This window comes from Eulemur rufifrons, chromosome 16 (genome assembly GCF_041146395.1).
Source record: "Eulemur rufifrons isolate Redbay chromosome 16, OSU_ERuf_1, whole genome shotgun sequence".
In the NCBI taxonomy this organism is placed as follows: Eukaryota; Metazoa; Chordata; class Mammalia; order Primates; family Lemuridae; genus Eulemur; species Eulemur rufifrons.
The window spans coordinates 39122635-39145216 of NC_090998.1; the positions used below are offsets into that span (position 1 = coordinate 39122635).

The 22582-nt window shown below is 41.2% G+C and overlaps 2 protein-coding genes across 4 annotated transcripts in view; both read right to left on the bottom strand.

The window, feature by feature from the left end:
• Window positions 1-15277, bottom strand: part of CERS5 (ceramide synthase 5) — a 29045-nt gene extending 13768 nt beyond the window's left edge. The window contains exon 1 of the mRNA XM_069489773.1: window positions 15062-15277. Coding sequence (XP_069345874.1) covers window positions 15062-15258 — 197 coding nt within the window. The 5' untranslated portion in view covers window positions 15259-15277. The remainder of the gene's footprint in view (window positions 1-15061) is intronic.
• Window positions 15278-19460: 4183 nt separating this feature from the next.
• The window catches only part of LIMA1 (LIM domain and actin binding 1), an 83833-nt gene continuing 80711 nt past the window's right edge, over window positions 19461-22582 (bottom strand). For all 3 annotated transcript variants that reach the window (XM_069489770.1, XM_069489772.1, XM_069489771.1), the window contains one exon: window positions 19461-21773. In XM_069489770.1, coding sequence (XP_069345871.1) covers window positions 20768-21773 — 1006 coding nt within the window. In that variant the 3' untranslated portion in view covers window positions 19461-20767. The remainder of the gene's footprint in view (window positions 21774-22582) is intronic.

Genomic DNA, 22582 nt, shown 5'->3' on the forward strand with positions numbered 1-22582 from the left:
TGGTTAAAAAAGTTCAAAAGACCAATGCTAGAACCAGGTGCAATGGCTCACGCCTGTAATTCTAGCACTCCGGGAGGCCAAGGTGGGAGTATCGCTTGAGCTCAGGAGTTCAAGAGCAGCCTGAGCAAGAGTGAGACCCTGTCTCTACAAAAAATAGAAAAAATTAACCAGGTGTGGTGGTGCACGCCTATGGTCCCAGCTACTCTGGAGGCTGAGGCAGTAGGATCGCTAGGGCCCAGGAGTTGGAGATTGCAGTGAGCTAGGATGACGCCACTGTACTCTACCCAGGGTGATGGAGTGAGATTCTTGTCAAAAAAAAAAAAAGGCTAGTAGGTACCTTAATTTACATTTACTGGTATATTATTCTGTATACCAACAACATCTAAACTCCCAACCCATGTTTAAATTCTTTGTACACACTGACAATAGACTGCTTTTGTATTTACTAAGGTTCTGTGCTCAGCAGTTGCTTGGTAACTGACAAGTGATAGGTCTATCAAAACCCATTCTTGCTCTATTGGAGCTCAGTTTGGATCCAGGATTAATCAGCATTCTAGAATGTAAATAAGGTAGTCATTCTTTGTTGTTGAGTTAGTGCCCTGTCAGAGATAAAAATCACCTAATCGTCTCTCTGTCTCCTCCTATGTACATAACTGCATGAGGATACAAAAGCAGAAAACAGCCTTTCCAATTTCCACTTATTCTTTTACCCTGGTGGTAAAAAAAAAGTTCCATTCAAAGGCCAGTGCTAGCAGAAACCTTAATTTACATTGACTGGTATATTACGCTGTGTACCAATAGCCCAGGCCCCTTCCCCAATCCAGAGGCAATCATGTGATTAGAGTTGAGAACCAGAATTAGATTTTACCAGCTGAAAGACCTCATGAATGTTACACACCTATAGAAGAGGGATAATAATATCTACCTTACAGGGTTATTTTAAAAATGAAATGACATGATGCATGCCTAGTCCAGTACCTGACACTTACTAAACATTCATTAAGGAGGCTGAGGCAAGAGGATCACTTGAACCCAGGAGTTCGAGGTTACAGTGAGCTATGATCATGCCACTGCCTTCATTCCCAGGCAACAAAGCAAGACTCTGTCTCCAAAAAAAAAAAAAAAAACCACCACCAAAAAACAACAAACCAGAAAAGAAATATAAAGTGAGAAGCAAAAGGAAGAACTGTGTGCTTTTCCATGGTCCTAGCTTGGGAAACTAAGTTGATTACTTGGGAAACCAAGTAGGGAATAAGAAAACCACATTTGCGAGTGATAGATGAGTTGAGTTTTGTGTACGCTGAATTTGAAGTATCCACGAGACACTGAAATGAAATTGTCTGGGAGGCAAACTAACTTGGAAAAGGGGCTTGGGTGAGATACATATATAGAGATATATATCTATATCTAGATATATATACACACCCCCACATAGACACAGAGAAAATATGAATATGAATGAATGAGAATTTAAGTGGTAGCTACATTTGTGGGGGTGGCTGTGCTTGCGTAAGAAAGGAATAGAAACTCAAAAAAGAACCCTGGGAAACACCAACATAAAAGGTGAATTTAGGGGACAGGAAGACCAGAGGTAGAGTTGTATCAAATAAGGCAGAGATCAGGTAAGACAAAGACTTGAGTATCCACTAGATTTGGCAATTTGGAGATCTGTAGTAACCTTCACCAAAGAAATTCCAATAAAATGGAGACTCTAAAAAGACAGCAGTGAGTTAAAGTAGTGAAAGATATAGGAGAAAGAAAGTGAAAATAACCAAGACCCTCAAGAATCTTGGCTAAGAGAAGGGAATGCCCTCAACCTCCTGCATCAGAACCACTTCATCTAAAACTAATCTCCCTATGCTTTAGACCCACTCTTTTCCTGATCAGAAATTTCATTCTGTGTATCCCTATTTTTCTATTCCGTCCTCACTCTCTGCTTGTTTCTTCTCGTCAGACCTTAAACACGCTCAAGTTTTCCCCATCTTAAAACAACTCTCCCTGTCTCTAGCACCCTCTGGCTTCTTCCTACCTCACAACTAAAGTGGTTGAAAAAGTTTTCTCTTCATGACTTCTTTTCCAACTCCCACTCATTCTTCAACTCTCCTCCGTCTCTCATCTGACTTCTGCCCCTACACTCCACTGAAGCTGTTCTTGCCAAAGTCATCAGTGATCTCCTTATTGTGAAATCAAATGGATGCTTTCAGTCCTTTATCTTACTTGACCTTTGGGCAGCATTTTACATTATTGACCATGACCTCCCTCTTGAAATGCTCTCTTCTCCTGGCTTCCGTATTGCTATACTCTTCCTAGTTTTCTCCCTTGACCTCTGGCCGTAGAACTAGACTGCCTGGTATGCATTGCTAGTGGAGTCACCTTGGACAAGTTACTTACTTTCTCTGTGCTTCAGTTTTTCTCATCTGTAAAATGAGGATAACAGTAGTGCCTACCTACCTCATAAAGTTACTATGAAGATTCAATGTTTAGCACTTAGAACAGTGCCTAGGACAAACAAAACAGTTATTAAATATCAGGTACTGATATCACATACTGTATGGCTGTCATTCCTCTATTTCCTTTGAGGTTTATTTTTCCTCTGCCTTTTCTAAAACATGATGTTTCCTCAGGGTTCACTATACAGGTTCTTTTCTTACTCTACACACTACTCTCATTCAGTTACAGCAAAGGGTCTCAAAGTATGGTCTACAGACCTTGGGACACTCTCAGGGGCTCTACAAACTCAAAACTATTTTCAAAACAATATTAAAAGATTATTTGCCCTTTTCACTGCATTGACATTTGCAATGATGGTACAAAGCAAGGATAGGTAACACTTAACGGCACCTTAGTCCAAATCAAGGCAGGGGCGCCAAACTGCACAGCTGTGTCATCTCAATTTTTAAAAAGTGCCAGTTTTACTGACGAATGCCTTGATGAAGTAATTCAAATTATTTTATTAAATCTTAACCTTGAGTATATTTTTAAAAAGTATTCTGTGATAAAATGAAAGTACCCACAAAGCACTTCTGCTCCATACCAAAGTACTTGATTGTTATGAAAGAAAAGCATTTATGCAACTGTTGTGAGCTGAATGAACAAAATCACTTTTTTCATAGAATACCATTTTTACCTGAAAGAATGACAGACAAACTAATGTTATTCAGATATGGGTATTTAGTAAATGTTTTCCTAAAACTGAATTAAGTGAGTCTGTCACTTCAAGAAAAGCATTGTTGGCTGGTCCTATGTGTTATCAAAACTTACTAACATTAGTGTCACTAAAGTTGGTATACAACCCCCCACAGCTAAATTTGACTGGCTTAAAAAAAATTTTTAAGTTAAAAAAAAAAAGCATTGTTATCAATGATCAAATTCAAGCTTTCAAATGAAAATTACAATTTTAGGAAACATATCTGCCTCTGAGCTTGACAAGTTCCCAATACTCCAAGACTTTTCTGATGAGATTGGTTACAATAAGATTAACTAATATAATTTAAAAATATTGTATAATGAAATGTATTAACATACGGAAGATCGAGATCTGTATAACCCAGTATTTTCCAAATGACTGATACATGATGTTCATTCAAAATGTAACATAGACCAATGGATTTTAACAAACGAGAATGAAAAGCTCATCGATATGGTTTCAGATTCTACACTACACAGCAACCAACTTTTAGGAAACTACTCTTGTGTTTTGGTGAAGCATCACAGAAAAATATCAAATTATCTGAAGGGCTATTAAAATACTTCTACCTTTTCAATAACATATCTGTGTGAGGCTAGCTTTTCTTCATATACTTCAACCAAACAACATATCACAAGAGATTGAATGCAGAAGACAGTGAGGAGAATCCAGCTGTGTACTATTAAGCCAGACATTAAAGAGATTTGCAAAAATGTAAAATCAACAATGTTCTTCTTACTAAATATTTTTTCTTTTGAAAAATAACGTTTTTGGCCGGGCGCGGTGGCTCACGCCTATGATCCTAGCACTCTGGGAGGCCGAGGTGGGCGGATGGTTTGAGCTCAGGAGTTCGAGACCAGCCTGAGCAAGAGCGAGACCCCATCTCTACTAAAAATAGAAAGAAATTATATGGACAGCTAAAAATATATATAGAAAAAATTAGCCGGGCATGGTGGTGCATGCCTGTAGTCCCAACTACTCGGGAGGCTGAGACAGGAGGATCGCTTGAGCTCAGGAGTTTGAGGTTGCTATGAGCTAGGCTGACGCCACGGCACTCACTCTAGCCTGGGCAACAGTGTGAGACTCTGTCTCAAAGAAAAAAAAAAAAGAAAAATAACGTTTTTCAAAAATAATTTATATTAGCATGTAAATAGATTATTATTTTTAATGAATTAACAAACACATTTCTCAAGTTTCTCAATTAAAAAAAATTTATGGGTATATGTAACCCATATAAACAATAGCTTCTTGGAGTCCTCAATAATTTTTAAGAGTGAAAAATAATCCCAAGAACAAAAAGTTTAAGAATTATTAAATTATACTAACACCATTTATGTGCAGGTGACTCCCAACTATATATTATATGTTCCCACTGACATATTTATGTCAGTGTATTTTTCTGAGTAAATTCTTAAAAGAAACACATTTCTTGCATGGTCTGTGGTCAGGTAATCTTTGTAGCTTCCTTTGAGGACCATCAAAAAAAAAAAAAAAGGCAAATTTGCTCTTGAAATAATGCAGAAATAGACTAAAAACAAAAGGACCTCTATGATCTATATTATCCTAAACCATGATAAGGCACACACTGTGAAATTATATCAGACCATCCTTTATTACTTTCCCCTGTTGTAGCAAAATTATCTACATTTAGACCTATGACCTGGCTGTATAGAATTAAGGTGACTAATACCTTGTTCAATTTGATGAATGTACTCAGTACTGTGATGAGAAAGATGGATCAGTGTCCTGCTTATACCCATTATAAAGGTACCAAGTTTTTTTTTTTTTTCTTCTTTGGAGACAGGGTCTTGCTTTGTTGCCTGGGCATGAGGGCAGTGGCATGATCATAGCTCACTGCAACCTCAAACTCCTGGGCTCACGCGATCCTCCTGCCTCAACTGCCCAAGTAGCTAGGACTACAGGCACACACCACCATGCCCCACTAATTTTTCAATTTTTTGTAGAAATGGGGTCTCACTATTTTGCTCAGGTTGGTGTAGTAATAAGCTTTGAGACTTACAATAAGAATTACTGTACTTTGAGTATACAAATGTTAAAATGCTTCAGATAGACACTAATTTAAGACTAACTTGTAGTTTTATAGTAGCTAGTGAATATTTTACTTTCTGTAGAGCAGCAGTTCTAAAAGTGTGGTTGGAGATCAGTTGGGAGTCCCTGAAACTCTTTGAGGATGTTTCTGAAGTCCTCCCTTTTTCAACTATTAGTACATATTACATATACAGGCAGTCGCTAAGTTACCGACGATCAACTTATGGCATTCCATAGTTCCAAAAGGGCTCCTGAGGCTCCCCATAAAGATAATTTAAAATTACATAATTAAATTAATAATTTAGGAACCAGTTTCTTCTGCACATGTAAACAAACCCGCATGGTATAAGCGGCTCGTTGGCACATCTTTACCCAAGAGGCTAGTCTCCTTTATAGTCACGCACAGTATCACTTTCATCTTAATTTTTTTATTCGATTTTGTGAGTCTGTGTTTACCCTCATGAACATGCCTCCAAAGTGAAAGTCCACTGCAAGTCCAGGTGAGCTGCAGCAAAGAGAAAGGTCATTACAATAGAAACAAAAGTAGAAATAATTAAGTGTTCAGAGAAAGGCCAGACACCCTCATGCTTTCAAGTAACTAAAAGCATTAAGCTTCAGTCACTTGACTATCAGAACAATTATAAAAGCTAAAGTGAGAATGGAACATGTGAAAGGCATGCTTCAATGAAAGCATCAATTATTACTAAGCAGCATAGTGGATTAATTATTGAAATGGAAAGGTTATTACTGATTTGGTTAGAAGATCAAAATAAGTATAAAATTCCGACTAGTCTAGCGATGATACAACATTAGGAGAATATTAACCTTTAACACTGTTTTTTGAAATTTCTCCTGTCTCCTCTCTAAGCCTTTTGTATGAGTTTGTTTTTATGTTCTGTTTGTTTGAATTAAAAGAAAGAGCACAATAGTTTCTGTAACATTATTACAGTACAGAGGTATTATTATTATAGTATTATACCATATTATCACATATGAGCCATTACAGTACTATTATTGTTATTATTATCACTATATATGTGCTATTCATCAGGGGTCCAAGTTACATACAAATCCGACCTAAAGACGCTTTCAGGAACCTTTAACACTCATCTGTAACTCATCTGTAACCCCAGGACTACCTGTATATATATGGCCACATTCAATTAATATATGTGTGTATGAAGTATGATCATATTATATATATATGGGCCCAATTTTCTTCATGTTCTTCAACCAAAACAACATAATAGAACAGACTAAATGCAGAAACAGATATGGGAATCTAGCTGTCTTCTATTAAGTCAGATAATAAAAAGATTTATAAAAGTTTAAACTAATGTCACTTTTTGGGGGGGGACATGTTACCCATGCTAGAGCACAGTGGCATCATCATAGCTCACTGCAACCTCAAACTCCTGAGCTCAAGCCATCCTCCGTGATCCTCCTGCCTCAGCCTCCCAAAGTGCTAGGATTATAGGTGTTAGCCACCACACCTGGGCTTAAACTTTTTTAAAAATTAAGTTACTTTCCATTAAAAGGTTATTAATGTTAACATGTACTGGGTTTATCATTTTAAAATGACTTAACAAATACATAGTTTTAAAATTTCTCAGTCTTAATTTCCAGTACAGAATTGTTAATTTTTATTTAATTTTTATTTTTTTGAGACAGGTTCTTGCTCCGACACCAGGCTGGCGTGCAGTGGCATAATCAGAGCTCACCATAACCTCAAACTCCTGAGTTCAAGTGATCTTATCACCTGCTTTAAGTGTGCTTATAATATAAGCAGGCCTGTAAATAGCCACTGTACTCCAACCTGGGCAACTAAGCAAGACCTCATTTCTTAAAAAAAAAAAAGAAAAAAGGAATTACTATACGGGTATCACAGTATCTCAAGTGGAAGTAGGATTCAGAGTCATTTATTCAATGAACACTCTGAATAGCTAATATGCACAAAGCACTACATTAGACACACAGGTTTGTGGGGGAAGACAAGCCCAAAAGCAGAGCCCAACCTGAAGGTCATCCCCAAAGAACAGGGCAGTTCAGAATCTACAGTACAACAATTACATTCAAGATCTCTGAAACTGTTCCGCTCTTAAAATTCCAGCTGTGACCTGACACATGTTTCTGATATCATTCACTTTACCTAGCTCCTTGATTTTACAACAAACATACTATGGGGAATCTTAGTAGATGAAGAAAAAAGAATATGGAAATTGCCCTGAAAAAAATTATCAAACCTGAGACAATAATTGAGGTTATCTAGATAGACGCAAAAGAATCTACTATAACATGTTTTTCTCAAGGAGTGTATGTAGATTATATTTTTGTGAATCCAATCATTCTAATGTACTAGAAGAGTTCTATTGAAAGGAACACTAAAGACTAAAGTGAATTTATGCCAAAGTAGTAGGATAAACCCACTCATTCCTTCATCTTTTTTAAATGGTTGAATAACTACATAACTTAATGCATTTGCTTAAAGTAGAAACACAAACGAATCAATGATAACCACTGATTTTCCTGTTTTCTCCCTGAGAGTATATAAACCATGATTTATTCACCTTTTTATCTTTGGCACATAGTTTGATATCTGACACAGCCAAAGCTTCAATAAATAAATGTTAAAAAATGAACAGATGAACAAATGGGTAAAAACTTCTTAACTAAAAGGTGAAGTGTTTCAAGGAAATGAAATTCAAACTCAGCCTTGTCCTCCTGGGTCATCAGATAGCCTAGCTCTGTGTTTATCAAGTGTAGGTGAAAGTCACTGATTTCTGGGGAATCAGTAGAAATTCAAGTTAACCAATTTCAGTCTATAACTGGAGATTTCCTCAAGAAGAGTTAAACACAAGACCCTCTGTGCCTATAATTGAGACTTCTTACAAATGCTGATACTACTGAAAAGCTAAAGACTACAACGTACATACCCTTTTAAGAAATCTACCTCTGAAGCCCATTCTTCAAAGTGAAGTATCACAAGAATGGAAAAACAAGCACATGTACTCACCATTAAATTGGTAGTAATTGATCAACACTTAGGTGCACATATGGAAGTAACATTCATTGGGTGTTGGACAGGTGGGAGGAGGGAAGAGGGAATGGGTAAATTCACACCTAACAGGTGTGGTGCACACTGTTCCAGGGTTGGGCATGCCTGTGGCTGACTCAGGCAGTGCAAAGGCAATATATGTAACCAAAGCGTTGGTACCCCTGTAATATTCTGAAATAAAAAAAAAAAAAAAAGAGAGAGAGAGAGAAATCCTGGCTCAGTGCAGTGGCTCACGCCTGTAATCCTGGCACTTTGGGAGGCTGAGACAGGAGGATCACTTGAAGTCAGGAATTCGGGACCAGCCTGAGCAACATAGCAAGACCCTTAGCTGGGCATGGTGGCGCATGCCTATAGTCCCAGCTACTCGGGAGGCTGAGCCCAGGAGTTTTGAGGTTGCAGCAAGCTACTATGGCGCCACTGCACTTTAGCCCTGGCAACAGAGTGAGACCCGGTATTAAAAAAAAAAAAAAAAAAAAGAAAGAAAGAAATTCTGTATTTTCAGAAGAGATATAATAGAGTGTCATTATTCTCACTGCTTATCAGGGCTGTACAACTCCCCATGTACATTTATAATAACTACTTGACAAACTTGTTTGTTTATAGATCATTACTGAGATCACTACTGAGAAGATACATGCAGAAATGCAAAAAGAGAGCAATGCTTGGCTAGAAGCCACTGTCAATTGGAGATCACTCAACAGAATATATCAGGAAATAGGCCAGGGCGTGGTAGCTCACGCTTGTAATCCTAGCATTCTGGCGGGCCAAGGCGGGAAGATGGCTCCAGATCAGGAGTTTGAGACCAGCCTGAGTAAGAGTGAGACCCCGAGTCTCCACTAGAAATAGAAAGAAATTAGCCGGACAACTAAAAATATATAGAAAAAATTAGCCAGGCATGGTGGCGCATGCCTGTAGTCCCAGCTACTTGGGAGGCTGAGGCAAAAGGATTACTTGAGCCCAGAAGTTTGAGGTTGTTGTGAGCTAGGTTGATGCCACAGCACTCTAACCCGGGCAACAGAGTGAGACTCTGTCTCAAAAAACAAACAAACAAAACAATATATCAGGAAATAATTTACATTTTAAAATCTCATCTTTACCACAATGTTTTAGAAAGACCTGTTGCTTAAAGCAAGCCTAAGATACTTATATTATCTTTTGGTCTTAAAAACTGAATCAAATGTGAATTTACGTAAAAAAAATCTCCTCTCAGTTATTAATATTGTTTGAATCACTGTCATCAGCACTGTCCAATAGAAATATAATGGGAGGTCATCCTCCACTTGTAGAGACTGACTAGTTCCACTGTTTCTGGAACTCTATTTTCTCTCTCTTTTCACTTTGTGTAGCTTCCTTCTGTATTTTCATTCTTTCTTTTATGTGATAAACTGTATTTAAAAAAAAGGAAATATAATGTGAGTCACGTATGTAATTTAAAATTTTTTAATAGCACTTTTAAAAAAGTAAAAAACAGGTGAAATGAATGTTGATAATGTATTTTGTTTATCCTGATAAATTCTTATCTAGGAAAAGTGGTCTTGGATTTTTTTTTTTTTTTAAGAAGTGGTTATGGTTAACTCTTTTTGCCATAACACCTTAATTAACTTCCCTAAAGATAAAATAGGACTAGATCCAAATACAGAGGCCAAAACTTGGTGGATTCTTTAGAAGACAGCTTTTATTTACCTAAAAATACCCTTGGAGAAGAAGACGGAGTCTCGCTGTTTTGCCCAGGCTGGGCTCAAGCAATCATTCTGCCTCAGCCTCCCAAAGTGCCAGGATTACAGGTGTGAGCCACCATGCCCGGTCTCATTAATCTCTTTTTTACCCATCTGAGACACCCTAGTTTTCTGAATCAGCAAGTGGCTACAGCAAAAATATCTGACATGTTTCTTCTCAATGAATACACTGTCTCCAGGGATAAGTCGGGAACCTGGCCTCAGACATGACAGACAGTACAGAACCATCTATGGAGCATCAACACCCACTATGCAGAAAGGGCCAGGGAAAGAAGTTTTACCAGAGAAAGAAGGGACATGGGAGGCTTCTGACCATCTGGAACTTATTAAGAGAGGTGAGTTCTTAGATAAGGGTAGGGCCTCATCTTTTCCAATCTGGCTCTACTGGATCTGCAAAGCTCATTTAATCCTGTGATTTACAATTCAGTAATGCCCAACAGAATACCTTTAGGGATGCAGTGGAATGGGCTGTCTCCCTTACAACTAAGTCAGCAGCTATGCCCATTCTTCCCAAAGCCTCTCCCCCCCACATAGAGGACCTACTAATATTGGGCCACAATGCTGTGATATGATATGAATCTGGAAGGACAGCAGCAGGCCTGACAGGAAAAGGAAAAAAACTTTTCCTCCACGCAGACAGGAAGTGGGGAGAGGAGGGGAAAAAAAGGCAGTATGTGGCAGAGGTAGCAAGGCTTACATGAGGAAGATGAAATGAGTCGTTAAGAAACATGCATAAGAAAATGAGTCACTACTGTTGTCCGTTATGACAGGCCAGCAAGTATGTCTGTTTAGTCCTTAGTGAGAAAGAATGGTATTAAGAAGGCTCTTTAGACACCCCAGTGAGGTTGCCTTGAAGTAACAAGAGAGAAGAGGGGAGTGGAACAATGAGTGAGCAGCAGTGAGGGCTCTCATCATCCTCCTGTATAATTCACAAAATAATTCTTTTCTGGCAACATAAAGCTCCTATTACAATATTAAATTCAAAATGGACGAGCCTATATAGATCTGATGGTATCAATATTAAGTCTCAAGCTTCTACCTGATCCCAAGGAAAAAGTACCCAAGAGACTAGATACTAAGTTTCAAACAATTTTAAGATTCAGTTTAAGTCAGACCTAACAGGCCTAAGTTGGACTACAATGTCCCTCAGGTTTCAATCAGCAACATAAAATAAGCAACAAGTGGAAGGGTTTATCTCAATCTCTCTCTCTTTTTTTTTTTTTGAGACAGGGTCTTGCTTTATCACCCAGCGCTAGAGTGCAGTGGCGTCAGCATAGCTCACTGCAATCTCCAACACCCGAGAGCTCAAGCGATTTCCCTACCTCAGCCTCCTGAGTAGCTGGGACTACAGATGCGCACCACCATACCTGGCTAATTTTTCCGTTTTTTGCAGAAATGGCATGTCATTCAGGCTGGTCCCAAACTCCAGGCCTCAAGTGATTCTCCTGCCTTGGCCTCCCAAAGTTCTAGGATTACAAGCATGAGCCACTGCACCTAGCCTATTTCTTTTGATAGGATACAGGGGGTAGCGTATGTGTAAGAAGAGAGGAGAAAAAGAGACAAGCTATAGAAAAGTGCACAACATGCAAATATAGTGTGGTGAAATTTAACTACAGAAACAAATTATAATTTTACCTCTCTTAAAGCAAACATCTCTTTCAGATTAAAGATCTAGATTCTGGGTTACTCCTCAGGGCATCTGAATAGATGAGGGTAGACCCTTCTCAATCATTAAGTATTTACTGACCACACACTACACTTAGGCACTGTGCAAGGGTACAGGCCACCACAATGCAACCAGTTAATAGAGGTCCACAAAGGAAAGCCTCAGTTCTTTGGTAGGTAATAATTGCCTCTCTGCAGTTCTTTAGCAAAATAAATAGCTAGATACAAACACTTATGGCAAATGGCTTTTCAAGTCATCCTCATCAGATAAGGCCGCAGTGCTCTAGGGAATGTGGAAACTTTTTTTTTTTTTTTTGAGACAGTCTTGCTTTGTTGCCCAGGCTAGAGTGAGTGCCATGGCGTCAGCTTAGCTCACAGCAACCTCAGACTCCTGGGCTTAAGCAATCCTACTGCCTCAGCCTCCCGAGTAGCTGGGACTACAGGCATGCGCCACCATGCCCAGCTAATTTTTTCTATATACATTTTAGTTGGCCAGATAATTTCTTTCTATTTTTAGTAGAGACGGGGTCTCGCTCTTGCTCAGGCTGGTCTCGAACTCCTGACCTTGAGCGATCCACGCACCTCGGCCTCCCAGAGTGCTAGGATTACAGGCGTGAGCCACCGCGCCCGGCCGGAATGTGGAAACTTAAAAGATAAAATGCTCAGTGTGGTTGAAGAGAAGGAAGGGAAAATGAGGACTAGTTGTAAAGTCTTTGAGAGATTTCTGAAACAAATAGAGACCATTTATCGAGAGGCATAGTGTAAGTCTCATTAAAACATGCAGTAACAATCTGAAACAAACAAAAAATGCAAAATTCAAGTCAAACAAGTTATACTAAATAACCAAGAATAGGATTAGTATGAATTTGTTTTCCAAATCCTAGAATACTAGGAACAGAAGGTTAAATCTTAACACTTGAAAGGGGATTTAAGGAACAAGAAAAAATGACCATATCACCCAGTGGAAAGAGCACTGGGCTGGGGAAAGTGACCTGGATCCTGGTTCTAGCTCCTCCCCCAGGTGAGTATGCAACCTCTGAAAAGCTATAGGATGTTTCTAAGCCCTAGTTTACTGTCTGTAAAAGAAGTAGGAGTTCTAGATCTTAATGTCTATGACTACCACATGAATTGCTTCTACAAACTGAATAGGTGGGATTTGGGAAATGAGAAAAACGTAGGTAAGATGACCAGTTGTCCTGATATTTCTGGTATGTCTTTTACTACACTCTGAGAGTGGCTTCTGTTCCCTTTACCAGCACAGTAAGAGAGGAATTGGTAATTCAGCAGTCAATTCTATTACTGAGGTAGTGAGTCTTAAACAGAAACAAAATAGCAAGACTGTTTCTAAGGTTAATCTTTCCCAAGAACAAACATGAGACAAAACAAGGTACCTGTCCTTACTGGCCAAGAAATAATCACACTAGAATGCTTTCAGCTCAGTATTCCCATCCACTTGTACTCCCTTGACAACTGGGGCACCATAGAAACATTCAGATAGAATTCCCACAGGTAAAGGATCCTTTCCAGCCACTCTGCCAGGAGATATGTAAGACTTCAGCCATCTGAGGGAACCCTCTGGATTCTGAAAAGGTACAAGTTCCTGAGGACCTAGGAAAGGCATTTAGATCTTTTGAGTTTCATTTGCTTCAGTGTAAAAGCATCTTTATTTTTGCACTTGAACATCTGGCAAAGCACTTTGATGATGATAAACACAATGAATAAATGGATGAGTGAGTGTCTAGCTAAATATAACAAATATTCTGAAAGATTTTTGTGTTAAATATAATAGGTTGGGTGTGGTGGCTCACACGTGTAATCCCAGCACTCTGAGAGGCCAAGGATCAGTTGTGGCCAGGTTTTGAGACTGGCCTGGGCAACATAGTGAGACTCTGCCTCTACAAAAATTTCTTTTTTTTTTAAATTAGCCGGATGCAGTGGTTCATGGCTGTAGTCCCAGCTACTCTGGAGGCTGAGGCAAGAGGATCACTTGAGCCCAGGGGATCACTTGAGCCCAGGGAGGTTGAGGCTGCAGTGAGCTGTGATCACGACACTGCACTCCAGCTTGGGAGAAAAAAAAAAAAAAAAAAAAAAATATATATATAGATAGATAGATAGTAGGCAAATCAAAGAAGCAATCTAAAACAGATAATACTATCTTTTCAGAAAGATACACATTATTTTATCTGTAACATATTCCCATCCTAGAAAGGTATTCCTGCATTACAATCATTTATGCTCTGGATAAAGGCAAAATGGACAGAAGATACTCACATGCCACCCTCACTACCTGAAACCTGTGCAGAAAGAAGTCTCCTTTCCTGGTCTGAGTGGACTTGATCAAAATCACCCACAGCTATAAGTTCCTATTACACAATCACCACATCAAATCCTCAGTGAATATCTTTATCTTAGGCAGCAGATATTATCCACCCAAAGAAAAGTGAAATCACTTTTACCAAGAGCACATGGTTAGGCAAAGTATGTTGCAATTCTGCTAAACTCCCTTAGAAGCTGGCTCAATACACCTGTCCTCTAATGAGCCCTAAGGCCCTCCGTTCCTTCAAAATGACCACTCCTCCTTCCATCTCAAGCCCTAAGGCCTGTTCTGCAGCTAATCTGACATCTTTCCATATTTTGGAAGCCTCAGGCTCCAGCACACTCTATTCCAACCAGAATACAGAAACAAATTACATCTATTTCAGATTAAAGATCTAGATTCTGGGTTACTCCTCAGGGCATCTTACTAGATGAGGGTGGACCCTTCTCAATCATTATTTACTGACCACACACAAACGTCCTATCAACAAACAAACGTCCAGAAGTTGACAAATTAAAAGGCTTAGGGCCTAACTAATCCTGTTCCCCTCAACTCTCAGAAACTAAAGTGTCCTCACAAATCTTGGATTCTGATGAACCCACTCCTTTTGCTTGGAACGTCTGGCTCCTGCGTTGACCTCTCAGCTTCCATGGCCGCAACTATTTCTGGTTCTCCTGGCCCCTTCCCGTCCCTCGCCTCGGGGTCTCTGCCAGAGCTCACACTCAACTTGTTTCCTCGTCTGTAGGACCCTTGGAGGTTTGGGAGGAGGCGTATAAGACCCCAAGCGACCTCAGGGGTCTGGCGTTGAAGGGGCCCAGCGTTCCTCTCGATCCTTACTCTTTCACGTGCCCACGCCCCGAACTCCCTGTCTCCACCCAGGTTTCACGACCACCTCGACCACGCTGCGAGCATCACTCGCCACGGCCCAGGCTTCCCCAGCCCAGCTTCCGGGCTTTTCCCTTCAGTTCTGCTTCCGGCCCTCGGCCTCTCCCGCCGCGCCGCGCCCAAGGCCGGCGCCCAGCCCTCCGCGCCTCTCGCTCGCGGGCTCTCACCGCTCGAAGAGCAGTCTCACGGAGAAGATGCCCGCCGCCACCGGGAACGCCGAGAAGATGTGTTGGGCGCGCGGGTAGCCGTAGCCATCGCCCGGCCCCTCTAGGTCAGCCCAGCTCACGTTCTGGGGCAGCCAGAAGCGCTCGCTCCACAGCCAGCCCCACAGCAGGCCTAGGGGTCCCGCCACCGCTGTCGCCATCTTACGCCCGCCCCGCAGCCACTGCCGCCACAGCCTCAGTGGCCGCCACAGCCAACGGAACCCACGGGGAGGAAGCCCCGGGGAGGAGCCGGGCCGGCGGCCACCCTCTTCCGGCCCCTTTTTGTCCCGGCGCAGATTCACCGCCCATATCGCCTCCCCGCCCACCTCCCTCACCGCAGCCTCCCGGACCGCCTCCGTGGGACCCAGTCTTCCCAGCCTGGCCACGCCCCTTCCCGAGGCTCTGCCTTGGCCCCTGCCTGGCCCAGAAGCCCCGCCCCTCCTCGGTGCAGCCCTGGCCCCACCACGGGCCCCTCAAATCTCGCCCCGCCCATTTTTCGCTTATCCTGCCTCGCTTAGCCACCCAGCCACGGCCACGCCCCTTATTTCCGGGCTAGCTGCCTTAGGGGACGCTCCTCTTTCTGAGCCCGGCCGAATCAAATCCGTTCCCGCTCCCAGCCAGGCCATACCTTTGTCGTCTCCACTCCCAGCCTCCCTCAGGCCGGGGCTTATCTTGCCACCTCACTGGCCCCGCCTAGTACTTTCGACCACCAACATTCTTTTTGCTTCCAATCTTTTCCTCCTTTTGGGCCCCTCCATGATCTCAACTCCCTTTCACTGCTTCATTCCTTAAAAATTATAGTCACTTTTCCTAAGAAAACTGGACTTATAAAAATCCTTTAATTTTTCTCATGGGGAAAAGGAAATGGAAGACAACCAACATGAAAAGGGAGACACCCAAAAGAAAATACATGTAAAGGCAAAAGAAAAATAAATGATGGCCGGTGTTTAAAGGAGGTTTCCTACATGCCAGATACTGCACGGAAACTTGTACACAGATTATTTCCCTCCTTCCCCATGAAGTAGATATTGTTGTCCCCACTATTTTATGGATAAGTAAACTGAAGTCTAGAGGCCAAATAGGTTGCCCAAGTTTATATATAAGAAGTGGTAGCCAGAAGGTCTTTAGACTTCAGAACTCTGAGCCCTTTATCCCATAAACCACCTTAATTTTGGGTTATCAGACCGAACATTGAACGCTTTTGTGGATCTTCATAAACAGGGACGGGAGCCATAGACAAGGCACCTTCAAAAGGCTAAGCTAAATTGTCCCCCAAGTGCCCAAGAACCCTGAAACCTATGTGCTGTCTGTTAAAACCTGGCTACAAGGTTAATTACTAGAGGCTAACTACAATGATCTTAAAAAAAGATTAAAATAAGTAAATCTCTACCTCTTATCTGAGGACAGGTAAAGTAACTTTATAACTAATAAGGCCTGCTTATGCCAGAATGAAAGGGTTTCAAAGGAAGGAGGAGGGAAAAACAAGCAGTGGCTGGGCGAGGTGGCTCTTGTCTAATCCTAGCACTCTGGGAGGCCAAGGCAGGAAACCCTTGAGCTCAGGAGTTTGAGACCAGCCTGAGCAAGAACGAGACCTGTCTCTACTAAAAATAGAAAAATTAGCTGGGCGTGGTGGCGTGCGCCTGTAGTCCCAGCTACTCGGGAAGCTGAGGCAGGAGAATCAATTGCTTGAGCGCAGGAGTTTAAGGTTGCTGTGAGCTAGGCTGATGCCATGGCACTCTAGCCCAGGTGACAGAGTGAGACTGTCTCAAAAAAAAAAAAAAAAAGCAGCTATCCCAAGGAGTAAACTAAAAGGTTTGCTTTAGCTCAGTGCTTCTCAAACTTCAGTGTGCATCAGCTCAGCCATTAGCTTGTCCCATCTCCCACATGGAGAGTTTAAGTTTCCTGGACCCCATCCAGAGAGATTCTGCTTTCCAGAGGTTGGGGGTAAGGCCCATGAATTTACATTTCTCATTTCTAACAAATTTATAGGTGATGCCACTGCTGCTGTTCTGGGAACCATGGCCTGAAGCCATTTTCATCCAAACCCAGCAATATCTTCATGGTATAACTAAACTATATTTGAGATATATTTTAAAAGGAAGTAAACTCCCCCTACCCCCGGGTCTCATGGAATTTAAGTCAGAGCCCCCCCAAGGAACAGAGAACATGCTAACTTAGCATGTGCACGATCTTGTTCTGAGACTCTATTTACAATTCTACCCCCAGAAAAATGCACTTGTACCTACAATTCTCAACCTCTTGGCTGTTAGAAAACATATTGCTAACAAAATACATAATGAAAGCAGACTTTGTACAGCTTTCACTTTGGCCAGGAGTGATCTGACTGGCATGCTGCTGGAACCAAGTTGGCCTTGTAGCAGTCATGAAAAGTCTCTTTAATCATCTCAAGTCCCAAGCTGGCCCCTTTGTCTGCTTTACCAACAGAAAATTTCACATCATCCTATTGCCACCACTGACATACCAAATCCAAACAAAGTTGCCTTCATTTAAAGAGCTTAAAGAACAAATGATTGGCCGGGCGCGGTGGCTCACGCCTGTAATGCTAGCACTCTGGGAGGCCGAGGCGGGTGGATCGCTCGAGGTCAGGAGTTCGAGACCAGCCTGAGCAAGAGTGAGACCCCGTCTCTACTAAAAATAGAAAGAAATTATATGGACAACTAAAATATATATATATACAAAAAATTAGCCGGGCATGGTGGCGCATGCCTGTAGTCCCAGCTACTCGGGAGGCTGAGGCAGTAGGATCGCTTAAGTCCAGGAGTTTGAGGTTGCTGTGAGCTAGGCTGATGCCACGGCACTCACTCTAGCCCGGGCAACAAAGCGAGACTCTGTCTCAAAAAAAAAAAAAAAAAAAAAAAAAAAAAAGAACAAATGATTAACACTTTTTGTTTGGCTTAGGGTTTGTTTGTTTTCTAAAAATGTTTAGTATTTAGTATTATCGGTCCTTTCATTATACTGAATCTAGAGCTAATACTTGTTCCTACTCTCTGTACCTAGAATATGTCTATCTGAGCCCTTGAAAAGCATAGTAAGGGTAATCTCAGTCCCCAAGAACCTGATATATGGTGACATATTCAACTTATATCCATAGGCACTCAGACTTTTTTGTATAAAGTCAGTGAATATAGTACCATGTACAGGTTAGAGTAGCAAAAACCATGTCACACAAACTCAAGCCAGGACTGGATATTTTATAAATGTCAGTAGGGGGGTTTGGGTTAATTGTTGAGTAAACAGGGATTTTTTTTTATTTTTTTAATTTTTAATTTTTTTCCTTTGTTCAGCAGGCAAGAAGAAGGGATTTCTAAATGACTTCAGTCTGAGGTGGGGGCAAGAGCAGAAAGTAGTATCCTGCCATCAAGTCAGAAGACCAGGCAAGACCCTGGAACATACAGGGACCCTGGAAAATGTAATAGATGACTCAAAAAGCATACCTATCTCTCCAAGGAAATCCACATTTCCACCCTACCGTAAAAAAACGAAACAAAACAAAAAAACCTTAACAATTGGGGCAGTTGCCTCTACTGGCAAGAAAATCAAACAATCAAAAACACATCTTCCGGCCGGGCGCGGTGGCTCACGCCTGTAATCCTAGCACTCTGGGAGGCCGAGGTGGGCGGATGGTTTGAGCTCAGGAGTTCGAGACCAGCCTGAGCAAGAGCGAGACCCCATCTCTACTAAAAATAGAAAGAAATTATATGGACAGCTAAAATATATATATAGAAAAAATTAGCCGGGCATGGTGGTGCATGCCTGTAGTCCCAGCTACTCGGGAGGCTGAGACAGGAGGATCGCTTGAGCCCAGGAGTTTGAGGTTGCTGTGAGCTAGGCTGACGCCACGGCACTCACTCTAGCCTGGGCAACAGAGTGAGACTCTGTCTCAAAAAAAAAAAACAAAACATCTTCCCAGAGTGGAAAACAAATCCATTTTCCGAAGAGGCATTTGGAACTTCCATTTAGCATGTTAGGTGTGACTGTGAGGTGAATTATTAAATGTTTAGTACAATAAATAAAAACAACCACTGGATTTTGAATTGGTAAAACAAGTAGCTCATTTTGAATACACACTTTAATTCTCTTGCCAAGGTGCTTGCAATTTTCCGGAAAAATGTGTCTCCCTGCAGAATGAAAATTCAAGATTAGCTCAACACCGCCACCTAGTGGTAAGATGTATTGATAGCACTTCTCTTCCTAAAACATTACAGTAGTCCTATTTGTCTTTTCTTCCCCAACTGCTCAAGTAGACCCCAGGAGATTGTAATAACGTAAAGAAATAATGGAAAAGGAACATTGAAAAGTTCAAACTTTAATTAAAAGCTTTATTGAATAAAAATGTTTCAGACTAAGCAAGACTATAAGAAAGCAGAATATTTTACATCTCTAAAATATATTAGAGCTAAATCTCTATAAATGCAGTACAAAGAAAAGCCTATAGCTTAAAACACCTCTCCCTCCCATACATACAATTTGGAATATCGATTATGTACAAATGTACTCAAATTTATAATGTTCCAAAGCCTTAATACTAGAAAACCATCCCAAGAAAAAGGCCTACAGTTGGTTTAATTTCACCCTGGGAATACTGTCTGCCATAAAAATCAATATATTTCAGAGCTGGTTAAGTATATAATGAAAATATCCTTAGAAAGGAGACATCAGAAGTAGAATCCTGGGTTCAGGGGTCTGAGCTCAAGTGGTGTAAGGCGGTTCTTTCTGTTATTCTTCCTTTTAACTCCTCACTTTGCTCTAACATGGAGCGTGGGGAACAGTGATCCCAAAGGTCTTACAAATGTTGCAGCTGCCAGTGAGTTATGAGAAGCAATATACCACCAGAAGAGAAAGCAATCACTTGGGGTGTAGTCAAACTCATTGGCAAATACCATGGCTTATATGGGAGACAGTGGATCTGGATCTCTTCAAGCACCAAAGCATATGGGTTGGTTCTTCAATTGCCTCAAAATGTGCTCTGAAAAGATGGCTGTACCATACTTCAATAATTCAGTTCAGGATGTGGTTTAGAGAACAGGATACAAAGCAATAAATTTCCCATATGTATATATCAGAGTAAGAAAATTATCCTAAGAAATTTTTTTTTTCTGAGCATTCTTGTTGCTACATAAACTAAAAAATTTTTTTAAAAGACTAAATATTTGATCTCTTAACAGATGAATACTAAAAAAATTAAATTGATATTCATGTAAAAATATACAAACTGTGCCCTTTATACTAAAGTGCATTTAGTCATAATATTTAGGCCCCTAAATCCCTTCTGTATGTTCTCTAATTCAGTATTTGTAGTGTAACAATGTACTACTAATCATCTGTCTACTTTACTATTGCCTTTTGGGAATACAGTGGAATCTGGACTATATCAGTTGGAATATTTCCCCACTTTTAAGACCTTAAAACACTTATGCCTATCTTTCACTGCTAAAATGAAGGATTTAAGTAACATTATCTCTAGCATTTAGATTGGTTATCTTAAGCTGCAGTATGGGCGTTTTTTGAAGCAGGAACTCTTTTCCAAAGTTACTTCCACATAAATTACATTTCATGCTAAAATACTTGTTTATGTGCATCACACTTGGATAAAGGGCAGTGGCTCACTAACACTAACATGAATTTAAGGCCAAGCACCACTGTAATTTATCATTCTTCATCCTCATCTTCATCGTAGTACCGATTTCTCTTTATCTGTTCTTCCACAGAGAGCTCTTTCACCACTTCTTCCTCCCAGAATCCCACATCCTGGGATTTCTGATTCTGAGTAGCAAATTCTTTAGCTGAAGTGTCGTCTACAAAGCTGGACCAATTTGGAGACTTGGGTTCTAGTGGAGACTGCTGTTTGAAGAAGTTGCTATCATTCTCATCTAAGTTTGCACCATTTTCTACAAGGTTCTCATTCCCCATCTCAAAGCTATGAACCTCCTGACTTCTCCCTGCCTCTGCTCCTTTGGATTCCTTGTTTTGCCAGGTTATTTTTCCCACATTTCCATTCTTCTTGGAGGCCTTGGCATTTTCCACTTGTTTCCTCTCTACTGCTATTCCTCCTGCAAACTCCTCACTCTGCTCTGACATGCTCCAGCCTTTCCTCATAGGTGGAGACAAAGTTTTTGGGCTCTTGACAGAAGTCGTTCGAAATGAAGCTGCTACAGTGAACGGGCGGCTTCTTTCCTTCAGTGAGGAAGATCGTCTTAGCTTCTTGAGATCCAGATCTACATCCTCAGGAGTTTCAGGCTTGCTCATTTCATCCTCAGGAGGCCATTTGGGCCTCAATACTTTGATCCCTTCCTCGAAGGTGCTTCCTGAACTGCCAAGTTCAGTTGGGGGAGGCCAGGCAATCTTCAGCTTCTTGGTTTCAGCTGGCTTGTCTTCTTTCTCCTGCTGAGAGGAGGCCTTGGCTTCCATACTTGCAGCCAGCACACCCACCTTGGCAATGGGGGCATCTTCTACCCCTGGGCTCTGAGGGGTCTCCCTTGCATTTGGAAACTGGGCTGGTCTCTCCACAGTTTCTTCATTTTCACTTTTGCTTGCCCACAGATCCTTGTGTGGTCTGTGCCCAAAGCCTTCATCATAGTTGCCTTTAGATTTAAAGAGTTGATTGAAGTGAGGCTTACAATAGATTCTCCCATGTAGAGATGCATATGTTCCTAGACTGTCATTAAAAGAAAAAGAGCATAAAGTTAGCAAATCTTCATACTCGCATTTACACCAGCAGACTAAAATCTGGCAATTCCAGTATTTTCAGAAGATGCTAAATGAGAAAAATATCTTTTTTTTTTTTTTTTTTTTTTTTTTTGTTGAGACAGAGTCTCACTTTGTTGCCCAGGCTAGAGTGAGTGCCGTGGCATCAGCTTAGCTCACAGCAACCTCAGACTCCTCGGCTTAAGCGATCCTACTGCCTCAGCCTCCCGAGTAGCTGGGACTACAGGCATGCGCCACTATGCCCGGCTAATTTTTTCTATATAGATTTTTAGTTGTCCATATAATGTCTTTCTATTTTTAGTAGAGACGGGGTCTCGCTCAGGCTGGTCTTGAACTCCTGACCTTGAGCAATCCACCCGCCTCGGCCTCCCAGAGTGCTAGGATTACAGGCGTGAGCCACCGCGCCCGGCCGAGAAAAATATCTTTAAAAGCACCTCAGTGACCTAGGATTCCCTATGTACCTTTAAGTACATTAGTTTACTTGTCCTTATGCAAAACATGCTCACTTCCAAGACTGAACCTTCACAAGTCATTCTTCCACCTGGAATGTGCTCCCCATTTTCAAATGATTTCCTCTCCTGTGAAATTAAAGAATTTACACTTAAAGTGGTTGGAACTTTATTCTGACCCTTGAGAGGAATGTGGCTATGCAACCTGAGTCACACAGCATGCAGCTGCAACTTTTTTTCCCTGTAAATAATTAAGACCAAACGGCACGAGAGATAAGACCCCCTCAGATCACTACCCCTCCTTATGGAG